Source organism: Gavialis gangeticus, unplaced genomic scaffold (genome assembly GCF_001723915.1).
Source record: "Gavialis gangeticus isolate Ggan-Ray unplaced genomic scaffold, GavGan_comp1, whole genome shotgun sequence".
NCBI lineage: Eukaryota > Metazoa > Chordata > Crocodylia > Gavialidae > Gavialis > Gavialis gangeticus.
In genome coordinates this window covers 38421987-38434229 of record NW_017729008.1, presented here as the reverse complement: position 1 = coordinate 38434229, position 12243 = coordinate 38421987, and the positions used below count along the sequence as shown (strand labels likewise).

Here is a 12243-nt window from a genome sequence, read left to right as displayed (position 1 = left end):
GAAATAGGGGACATGATGTTTACCAGGGCATCTGTCGGGGTTACTAGAAATAATGGCCACAAACGGGAAGACAGCAAATTCAGATTGGACACCAGAAATAAATTCTTTACAATGAGGGTTGCCAAAATATGAAACAAGCTTCTAAGGGAGGTGGTGCAGTCTCCTTCCTTGGAGGTGTTTAAAAGGAGATTGGATAGATACCTTGCCAGGGCAGGGGGTCAGACTCTATGATCTAATAGGTCCCTTCCGACCCCAACATCTATGAAACTACAGTCGTGACCGTAAAATCTCTCAAGTAAGACTAGAAGAGTGATTTTCACCCAGCGTGCCATGCTACTCAAGTGCCATGCAATATTAGCACTATTGACTGAGCAAACACGACACACAATTCACATGATAAACCCAAAAGTTTTTGAATCAGAATCTAAAGTGTCAAAAACATTCTGACCTAATGTGGTCTTTCCGAGTGCTTTCTGGTAGACAACAATATGCTGCCAGAAGGGCAGAAAGAACAGGAGGAAAAAGAAAAACAGACTATAATTTTAAATTCCCTTAATTACATGACCTGAAAAAGAGCAGTGCCCAAAAATGTATCTAACATCTTCATCTAATAGAAGACATTCCCTGCACCATCATGAATACACCACCACTAATACCAGGTATAAGGGAAAGGACTCCTGAGAAAAGCAGAGATTGAAGAACTACAGGAAGTAGCATTTCGGGAAACCACCAGCACTTATTGCAGCTGACAAATTTGAGCAAGTAACCCATTTGTTAATATTAGTAGTTCATACCTAAAAGACCAGAGCTTAAACTTTCTGTCTCCGGAAACTACAAAAGCACTGAATACTTAGACAAAGTTAAAAACCTTACCTGGGGAGGGTAGTTGCTTTCTGAAGACCACCTTGAGGACTGATCATTAGGCTTGTCCACTAGAATATTTCTAAAAAGCAAACAACATGCAAAAATTTTAAACAACTGCTGAATAACAAAATTATACATTTTGGCCAATTCCCAACATATGAACAACGGACACTCAGCATATATCCCTTCTACTGTGCCCTCATACCAGACCCAGAAATCAAATGATCAATTTAATTGACAGAAAGATTTAGTTATAAAAAGATCCACAAACTTCAGTTTCTCCAAAACCTTCCTGCCTTAACTTCAGAAACAGTGGTTCTTGCCCACCTCCCTGTCTGGCGCACCATGCAGCCCTGCCTCCCTATTGGACTGCAGCTGGCGCTCTTAACTGGGGAGCAGGGGAAAAAGTTTGCCAAGGACACCTTTTTCCCTGAGGCCAGTCTTGGGTCAGAAGTCCTCATCGCAGACACCCATGAGGATCCTCCAAAGATAGAAACTAAAGCTTCTGAAAGTAAAAGCTTTGATAGCATAAGCAAAGAAAAGGACAAAAGAAGAAAACAAAAGGCTCTAAAGAATGTATTGGCTGTGGCAGATGTGAACAAAAGCTCTAAGACAGAGTAGTAACTTTGGGTGCATCTACATGTGCATTAAAATTTAGTACCTCTAATGGCAGGTACTAAAATTAATGCGCATTAGGCTGTGCTAATGTGCAGTAGCACATTTGCATGCTTTTTTAGTGACACTTAATGTGCATTAAACTATTGTACTGCACATTAGCATAATGTCACGGTATTTACATGATGCTTTAATGCACAGTAAAATAGTCTAATCTGCACTACAGCACACATGTAGAGTAGACACGCCCTTTAAGGTTAACCAGAAGGGATGGATTTGAGAGTTATCAAGAACAAATAGCTGAAAGGTCACGATCTTAATGTTGTAAAGAAAACAGCATGAACTTTGGTTTAACTGGACTGGACCTAACTCTATAGTGACAGAGTTCTGATTTAAAAATGAGAGCAAAGACAGTATAGTTGATGCGGGGTCCCAAGTAGGAGGGAAGCTGAAGAAGTCAGAGAAAGAACAGAGAACGCTCATTAGCTGACGCATAACTATTCATCGATCCATATCACACAGTGGACCTCAGCCTCCAGGTCAGATTTGGTCGACAGAGCTGCACCATCCAGTCTGCAGGCTCCCCGCATCTGGAAATGTGGCAGCAGAAGAACAGGAGCAGCATTAATTTCCACTACCCTGCTGCTAAATGTCTAAGCATGTGGGGAGCCTTGCAGACTGGATGTGGCCCTGTGTGCTAGATCATGCCAGCCCATGGTGAGGAATTGGTATATGGCATCAGGCCAATATGATAGGCGAGGCCACTGGGCAAACAGATCCCATGCCAGAGGCTGGGCTGGCAAACCAGCCCCACACCCAGGATCCTGCCCATGGACCAGTGCTGCACCACCTACCCAGCCTACAGGGCCAGAAATCTGAGCACCACTGATACACAAGAATGATATCTTAAAAGAGCTGAAGTCCCATTATTGAAAATGGCTTCTCTTTCCATGCAAGTAAGTGTTCATGAGAGAAAGTACCAGTTTATATAGCTCGAAGCAGTACACAAATCAGTCCTCAAACAACAGCTATCTTGATGCTTTGTTTTCTGATTAAAAAGAAATTAATACAAGATATAGCTAAGAAAGTTTCCCAACCAAAAAAGTCAAAACAGATCAAGGAACAAACCATATTTACTCAAATATACAATGAGGTCCATCTGCCCCCGCACCCCACCACCACCACCTGGAGAAAAGCCCCTCATCTCATATTCACATATAAGGAAACTTCATTAAATACATTGCCTATCATGAAACTGCGGCCAAATGCAGCATGTGCTCTGTAATGGAAATCAACTATGACATCAAGTAAATGCAGCCAAAGGTGACATGACTATAAAACACATGGTTCATACTGATGGGAGCCTACCACAAAGACAAACTAGTTCAACCCATCTGAATAAGATGTATAGTAGTGCCCATTGTGCTTAGTCCCCCTCAGCACCAATTCAAGTCATAGTGAGCCACTACACTGAATACATTTCAACTTCTTCTTCACTCCCACAGCTGAACTGCACCTTTCTTTCCCATTTCCAATAATTCCTGTTACTTCACCAGCCTTAAATGTCTGGAAAACATCACCAACCAAGTGACCTAAACAGGTCACCCAGAATCCCTCTGCCACCCCTGGTGTTGGCAGGGTCATACCAATCAGGCTCTTTATAAAGTAACACAGGACCTCATCTGCACAAATTCTTGGGGGGATCCCAGGACTCATGACAAGAACACCCTGTCCTAGTCATGAGTCAGGACTAGTTGGCACATAGACCTTTCTGGGAAGGGGTGGGGGGGTGGAATCTGGAGTGTGCACACATACTAAGTAATGTTGAGCTGTGGGGTTACAGTGTCTGAAAATGCTCTTAACTCTGCTGGGGCCCAGCCCCATGAACCATACGGCAAGTTAGGGGCTGGCAACATTTTTGGGCAGAGTGCCAACAACAGCTACAACCTCAACTTGCAAAATGTTGGCATGCCAGGGGCAGATGGCAGTAAAGCAGCAAGATCCTTGTTGTAGCAGTGCAGCCCCAGCCCCTTCCCCACCATCCACCGAGGCACGCATGCCAAGCAAAATTCCTTTGTGTGCTACGCTCTGGCACACAGGCTAGGGGCTGCCTATCCATGTGGTAAGTCATGAGCATGTTGGCTTTGAACTAATATCATGCATAGTGGGTGCACCTACATAAGACCATGTTCACTAGATTAAATTCTACTGCGCATTTGCGTAGCTGGCAAAAACAGTGCTAAATTTTAGCATTAATGCGCAGTAAAATTAATCTAATGGGCATTAAGCATCACACAAAAAGCATTCATCTGAACTAATGTGCAGCAGCAATTATGGTGCATTAAGTTAGTACCTGTTATTACAGATACTAAACATAATGCGCCATAATTATAGCACATTAATTAACATGTAGACTGACAATAAGGGGGGCTACGAGTAAATGGGGGAGGGACTGCAGGGGCCACCGAACCCCCCAGATTTAATTTTTCCTGCTGTAGCAGTGGGAAGGGGACAAATTCAAGGCAAACCTCCAATAATTAGATTCTGTACCTAAAAAATCATTACAAATTCATACGTTCTCCATATGTAGAAACTAATTATTGGAGGGGCATCTTGTATTCAAGAAAATACAGTAATATGCATGTAAATGTAACAATTAGATACATCTTTGAATACAACAACCACTCAAAGGTTTATGAAATCAAAACATCCAGAAAATACCAGAACACAAAAAGCAATGCATTTTTAGATGAGCAATCAATGGGCTCTTCCCTGTAACAGTAAACTTCTGCAGCTGTAAAAGGGCTAAACAAGGCCACAAAAAGGAAAACATTCCCTAGTGGAACTGATATAACCTAGAAGGGTTTTCTTGAAGAACCATTCAAGACAGGCAAATTATGGTCACAAAACATAACTGAATTCAGCAGCCTTTTGCTTCGGCTAAAACAAAAAGCTGTCATGCATAATATTTAACAACATATTCCCCCCCCACCACCACCACCATTAAAGAACAAGAAGGAGGGACAGTTTTAGCTTAAAACAGTAAAACAGCTATGTTATAACAACTGCAGACTCAGTGTATGCTCCCAATCAAAAGTAAAACCACTATGTTCCTTTAAACTATTTCTCTTGTTTGGAGAAGAAATACTTGAATGGTACAGCAGTTCCTTAGTGGAACAGATGTGACAAATAAAAAAAGATGACCAAAACACTGAAGATACAGAATAAAGCTTTCTGTATCAATTCAATCTTTCAGCTTCCTGGGAGAAAAAAAATTGAATGTTATTCACGCCCTCATTTGTATATGAGATTAGATTTAGCAATGTCTAAATCCTTGATGAAATGGGAAAGATCTGTTGAAGTTGGCACCATTAAATGGTCAGGTGCCCCATCTCAAATAGTACTGAACAGTTGGGATGAGTCCCAAAAAAATTGCTGTTTTGGAAGAGTATTTTGTTTGTTTCTCTAGGACAAAGATCAGGTTACAGCAATTAAAAGATGACACTGTTCAGTACATTCAAATGAATGAATAGGACAATATAAAAGGGAGGCCAGCTACAGGAGGCAAGTAAAGCAAAATGTCTCTTAGTTGACGTCTAGTTCACGAAAGCTAAAAAACAAAAAACAGGAGAAAGCAGCTAAAAATATTCACTACGAAGTGCACAAGTTCAAAAACCTGACTTGTAACTCATATTAGGGGCAAACTGATGACAGATGCCACTGGAACCCCATAGGTATACAAAGCAAATGAGTTATGGAAAAGTAAACGAAAGCAGTAAGTTAGAGACCAGGGGTTGGCAACCCCCAGCACGCGTGCTGAGCATGGCATGCAAGGCCATTTTTTTCAGCACGCATTGGAGCCTGGGCTGGGGCTGGGAGGCAGCAGCTGTTTGCAGACTCCCAGCTGAAGCTGGTTCTAGCTCTGGATAGCTGCTGCCAGCCATGAGCGCAGGCTGCTCCCAGCAGACGGCTGGGAGGCTGCAAGCACCCCAGCACCATGGCTGGCAGCAGCTACCCCAGAACCTGGGCCGGCTGCAGCCAGGAGGCTGCAAACAGCTGCTGCCTCCCCGCCCCAACCCTAACAGGCGCAGTGCCAGCACCTGCTGCCTTCCCAGAATTTAATCACTGGAAGATTTTAGTAGTGCAATAATTCATTTTTTTTTTAATAAGCCAACACATTAATGGTAGTCGATTTATCCATATTAGCTATGACAAAGAGGCCTTTCCTTAGAGAAGTAAGTAACCTGCTACTGATAAATGGCAGTTTATACCCTGAAGAAACTTCCTGAATCATCTAAATTGTTTTTTCTTTTTTTTAAAAATCACTTAGTAACCTTCCCTACTCATCAGAGCTGATTGAGGACTTCTCCCACAAGGGGGTAAAATAAGAATCCATCTCAAGTCCATTCTTATTTTTCTCCATATGAAAATCACAAATTTCACTGTCCAAATGACTTAAGGACTTCACGGTACTCTCCCCACCACTTCAGCAACGATTCAAGAATTGGTTTTCTTCCGTTTACAATAAGGAAAGGAATTCAAAAAGCTTCTGTCACAAATAAATAGCAGCAGTAATAAAATATGCACGCATACATAATATATAAAATGAACATCTCCATCCTGATCAGCATTAGTAAGATCACATTTGACAGCAACAACTAAAATAAATATGGGTAAAAGAATCAAATATTACTCAGAAGTTCACACGTGTAAAAACCAGGAAGAGGTAAAAACCATATGAAAGACAGCATCGATGGAATAGTTGAAGCAAACAAGTTTCTTGATTTCAAGACAGGTAATGCTACAAATTATTCCAGCAACAAGGTGTTGGGGTTTGTGTCCATCTTCCTTCATAGAATCTCATCCCAACCAAGGCTTTGCCTAGCTGGGCCTTAAAAGCTTCCAGGGATGGAGAGTCCACCACTTCTCTGGGTGACCTGTTCCAACGCTTTACTACCCTCCTCATGAGAAAGTTCTTCCTGGGTGTGTCTACACGTGCAATTCATATGAAGCAAACTCTGGCACTTATTGTACCGGAGGCTATTGCTGCCAGGCATTGCGTTTACACATGCACTCAAAACTGCAGTACGTTGGGCCAGTTGGAGCAGCTGTGGCAGAAGGTCCAGGGGATCAGCCTGGGGCTGCTCCAACCTAGCTCAACATGCTGAGGAGGTGCTGGTTGGGACACAAGGGTGCTCCAGTGAAGGAGATACAGCAGACAGCCCCTGCACTGAAGCACCCGTGTGCCCCAGCCAGCCACAGCAGCATCTGCACGTGCAGTGCTGTGAAGTAAAAGACTCTGAAGCAGAACAGTACCGTATTTACAAGTACTGTCCTGCTGTGCATTTTTTTAGTTTACTCCTTCCTAACAGTCCTGCACTTGTACACACACAATGTTTATTGCAGAGCTAATTAGTCTACTCTGCAGTATGTGTCTCTTGTAGACGCTTCCCCCAACATCGAACCTAAACCTGGAGGTCAAGCTCATACTTTTCTTGCTTAAGAATCAAATGGCAACCAACTAACTTTGGAACTGTGGCATAAGTAGGTCATATATAGGGGTGTACCCAACTCCAGGTGGCAGCCGGCTAATTCCGCAGGCAGATCGTGGGGGTGGCCGCCATTTTCGTGGGCTTAACATGGTGCTTCCCATGCTCCTGACTGGTTGAGGGGTCGTAGTAGCCCCAACCCCACTGCTGATTTGTGGAAAGGTTTGTCCATCATACAGCCCCACCCCTCAACATCAAGTGTCTGAGGGTTGCCATCATACGGCCCCACCCGCGCCACTGATTGGTGGACAGGGGTAAGGCTGCATGACAAGCAGCCCTCTCAGCCAATCAGTGGTGAGCAGCAGGGCAGGCAGGAAGCCATCTGGCTGCTCATCTTAGTGCCTGCAGCCCCCTTTGTCACAGGCTGCGGGGCTGGGAGGACTGCTGGCTTCCACTGGAGAACCACAATTTTATTTTTAGTGAGTTCTTTAGCTGTTTGGTTTTTCCCCTCATGGATTTTGCACAGAACACCTGATTTCACAATTTCCACACAATCCACAAAATGAAGATTTGAGAAGGACCCTAGTCATATATGATGGGCTTGATCCCGAGTGTGGGGAAGCCCAGAGCTACGTTACTGGATACAAGCAACTGGTTAAGCTGGGGAACTGTGGTCTTGATCATCACACAGTCTGATGGCTAGACAACTGGCTATGGGGTCAGACATACAGAGCACTAGTTGACGGAAGCAAATCAACGTGGCGCAGGGTGACCCGTGGAGTCCCTCAGGGCTCGGTACTTGGGCTGGTATTCTTTAACATCTTCATCAATGATCTGGATTCGGGAGTCAGATGTGAACTGGCCAAGTTTGCGGACGATACCAAATTATGGGGGAGGATGGTCACACTGCAGGACAGGCTAGGGATACAGGCCAACTTGGACACGCTCTCAAGGCAGGCCAACCAAAACCTGATGGCCTTCAATGTAGGTAAGTGCAAGGTGTTACACCTCGGTAGGAAGAACCCCCAACATACTTACAGGCTTGGCAGTACTACGCTCGCTAGCACCATGACCAAAAGGGACCGGGGGGGGGTGGTCTTGATTGATCACAAGATGAATACGAGCCACCAATACGATGCTGTGGCTGGCAAAGCTAACTAAACTCTGGCGTGCACCAACCAATGCCTCAAGCAAAACCAGGGAAGTCATCCTCCCGCTTTACTCGGCCCTGGTGAGACCGCAGCTGGAGTACTGCATCCAGTATTGGGTCCCCCACTTCAGGAAAGATGTGGAGAAGCTTGAGAGAGTCCAGAGCAGAGCCACTTGTATGAACCAAGGCCTAGAGGGCAGGCCATACGAACAGAGGCTGAGGGACTTGGGACTCTTCAGTCTGGAGAAGGCTCAGGGGGGACTTGGTGGCAGCCTGCAACTTCATAAGAGGGGTACACCAGGACCTGGGAGAACACCTGTTCAGCACAGCTCCCCAAGGGATAACAAGGTCTAACAGTCATAAACTCCAGGAAGGCTGATTTAGACTAGAAAGAAAAAAAAAGAAAAACAGTTCTTTATGGTGCGTGTGTCCAGGCTCTGAAACAAACTCCCACCGGAGGTGGTGCTAGCACCTACTCTGGACTCTTTCAAAAAAACAGGTGGATATATTTCTTGCTGGGGTCACTTGATGCCAGCTGACTTCCCACCTATGGCAGGGGGGCTGGACCCAATGAACTCATGAGGTCCCTTCCAGCCCCTAATGTCTATGAAATGAAAGTCAGAGTCATGCTCCAACCTGGCTTTAAGACATGTCGTAGTTTAATAGTTTCATAGATGTTGGGGTCAGAAGGGACCTATTAGATGATCAAGTCCGACCCCCTGCCCTGGGCAGGAAAGAGTGCTGTGTTCAGATGACCCCAGCTAGAGTCTGTCCTTCTAAATACCTCCAAGGAAGGAGACAGCACCACCTCCCTTAGAAGCTTATTCCATATTTTGGCAATCCTCACTGTAAAGAAATTGTTTCTGGTGTCCGATCTGAATTTGCTGTCTTCCTGTTTGGGGCCATTATTTCTAATTACCCAAACAGGCACCCTGGTGAACATTGTATCCCCTATTCCTTGCTGCGCGCCATCCCGATTAGTTTGTAGGCAGCCACGAGATCACCTCTCCACCTCCTCTTGCAGAGGCTGAAGAGGTTCAGGTCTCCCAATCGATCCACATAGGGTTTTTTCTATAGGCCTTTAACCAGACAAGTGACCCTCCTCTGAAGCCTCTCCAGGCCATCCACATCCCTCCCGAAGTGCTGCGCCCAAAACTGGACACAGTACTCCAGCTACAGCCTGGCCAATGCTGCACAGAGGGGAAGTATCACCTCCCTAAACCTGTTCGTGGTGCATCTACTTATGCAAGAAAGGGTGCGGTTAGCTATACTTATTACTTCATCACACTGGATTACTCACGTTCATTTTTGGAGCCGACTACAACTCCGAGATCCCTTTCCGCAGTTGTGATACTTAGAGTGGTCCCCCCAGGCTCTAGGAGTGTTGATGATGCTTCCTCCACAGTGCAATACACGACACTTATCCTTGTTAAACTGCATCTTATTCTGTTCGGCCCATTTCCCCAGCCTGTCCAAATCTGGATTCGCTCCCTGCTGTCTAGTTTGTGTACCTCCCCATAGTTCACTGTCATCAGGAAACTTGAACAGGGTGCTTTCTACTCCCTCATCCAAGTCACTAACAAAGATATTGAATCATACTGGTCCCAGGACAGAGCCCTGGGGGACTCCGTTGCCCACATTTCTCCAGGTAGAAACCGACCCGTCCACCACCACTCTTTGGGTGCGTCCCATAAGCCAATTTTCTACCTACCAGCTTGTGTAATGATCTAAACAGTTGCAACGTAGATTATTTATAAGAACTGGGTGTGACACTGTGTCAAAGGCCTTTTTAAAATCCAAGTAAATAACATCTACCTCTATTCCTTCATCCAAGCATTTTGTGACCCAGTCGTAAAATGAAACCAGGTTAGTCAGACAGGATCTGCCTGCTATGGACCCATGCTGACTGCCCCTTAGCATCATTTTACCCACTGGTGCCCCACAAATGTGGTCCTTAACAATTTTCTCAAAGTCTTGCCAAGGATAGAGGTGAGACTAACCAGCCTATAGTTACCTGGTTCCTCCTTCCTCCCGTTCTTGAAAACAGGGACCACATTGGCCCTTTTCCAATCCTCTGGGAAAAGGCGGATGCATCGCATCAGGATCAATCACTAAACCTACCTGGGGGGGCTCAATTCTGCTCTAATGCAGCTATTTGACAAACCTCCCCTCCCACCCCAGGGTTTATCACACCCACCAATAAAAATTAAAAAAACAAAACAAAAACATCACAATAAAAAATGAGAAATTAAAAATTTTAAAGCTGTAACTGCCAAAATAAATGTATAGATTTAGCATGTCCTGCCAACTAACAAGAGGCTGGACCAAGTCTGCTATAAAAGCTAATTTTATTGATTGTATCCACCAATGAGATAGAACCTTTACAAAATAAAAGGATGTACAAATGGAAACATGCATTATACTCCATCATTTAGATTGAGGCTTTCATTTGACAATTTAAATGAAACACTATGACACTGTTAGAAAAGCCTGAGAAAGGGCCTTGCATCTAATAAGCAGGGAAGCAGATTTACATTTTAGCATCACTCTCCCCAAGAATACTATATCTTCAACGTCTGAATGCAAAGGCAAGAAACAACTGCCACAGCATAAGATAGTTGTTTCACACAGCATGGGTCCAAGCCCATATAAACGCACAACTGGGGCCCGAGAAAGCAGAGGACTGCCAATCTTGAAAAGAACATGGTTTTCTCCCTAGCATAGCAAAAGCTGGAGTCAGCAACAGACCCTTAATTCAGTGATCACCAACCAGTCGATCGCAAAAGACCAGTTGATCATGGAGTCCCTGACAGTCTCTCTCAGTCTGGGCTAGCCCCTGCAGACTGCAATCACCCCACCAGGCCCAAGCTAGAGCTCCCGGGCAGCTGCCCCGCTCTAGTCCCACATCCATCCCAGGCGCTGCCCAGTGGACACACGCCTCCCCCAGCTCGGGACCAGCAGCTCAGAGCAATAAAGCAGCAGTGGGACAGTGGCAGTGCCCGGCAATGGTGTTTTTTGTCCGGCACATAGAGCAGCTGGGACCTGCAGCACAAATAGGAACTGGGTTCCGGCACAATTCAGGCAATCCCCCCGGGAAGAGCCTAGAGCCACCCTGGCCCCAGCCTGCAGTGGCAGCCAACCCAGACAGCATACAAATCCAGGGGCACATGCCCCCCACCCCCCAATGCCCTCCCAGACTGCATGCCCCCTCCCCGCACAAGCTGGTCGCAGCTCAGTCCTGCACCCCGTCCATACAGGGCCTGCCCCTGCTTCAACACCACTCCCTCCCTCACTGCTGTGGGGTGGGGTAGATTGAGGCCCCAGTGGTGAGGAAGGGAGCAGGGAACAGGTAGCAGGGGCTGGGGGAACAAATGGAGGCCTGGGGGGCATGTGCTCCCCAGGACTCCACTTGTTCCCCTCTCCCCCCAACCCCTACTCCTACCTGTGCCCCACTCCCTCCTGCACCACTGGGGCCTCGATCTGCCCTACCCCACCTCTCCATGGTCCTTTCCCTTTGGGGGGGGGGCACACCCCAATAATTTTTCTCCCTGTGACTAAATCTGCTCCCCTCCCTTCCCTCCCCTCCCCACAGACTAAACAGCAGGGGATAGGGGGTGGGGGGGGGGTGGCACACAGTAGATCCTTGGTTGCTTTTTAATTCAAAAGGTGATCTACTTAAAAAGATTGGAGACCACTGCCTTAATTTAACACACACACAAACGCGCGCGCACACACACAGTAACTTAAATGCGTATGGTCTTTAAAACCCCCAAACACATCACTTCTGAACTTGTACAAAAATCTAACAACGTTCAAGACCCATTACAAGGCACCATTATTTCCAGAGACTTTAAGAAAGAAAAATGGAGACTTGCAAACCATGGCTGAAGTATTTTCTTTGCTAATTTTTTTTTTAATTATTATTATTTTACTTTGTGGTGGCTGGTGAACTAATCTTTTTGTCAGCCGGTTCATACTGGTAGAGGTTAAACCCTAGATCTACATTTCACAAAGGATTAAGGACCATGCCATAGTCTTTACCCCTTCCCCTCCATGGCAGACCTTGCTTTGCCTCTGCTTGGATTTTAAAAGATAGCCAATATGTAAAAAAAAAAAAAAAAAAAA

The 12243-nt window shown here is 45.6% G+C and overlaps 1 protein-coding gene across 2 annotated transcripts in view; it reads right to left on the bottom strand.

The window, feature by feature from the left end:
- The window catches only part of MKLN1 (muskelin 1), a 173930-nt gene that overhangs the window by 135956 nt on the left and 25731 nt on the right, over nt 1-12243 (bottom strand). Inside the window, exon 2 of one of the 2 annotated variants that reach the window (XM_019509617.1) lies at nt 874-943. The exons of the other annotated variant lie outside the window; for it this stretch is intronic. Coding sequence (XP_019365162.1) covers nt 874-943 — 70 coding nt within the window. The remainder of the gene's footprint in view (nt 1-873; nt 944-12243) is intronic. 2 annotated transcript variants of the gene reach the window in all.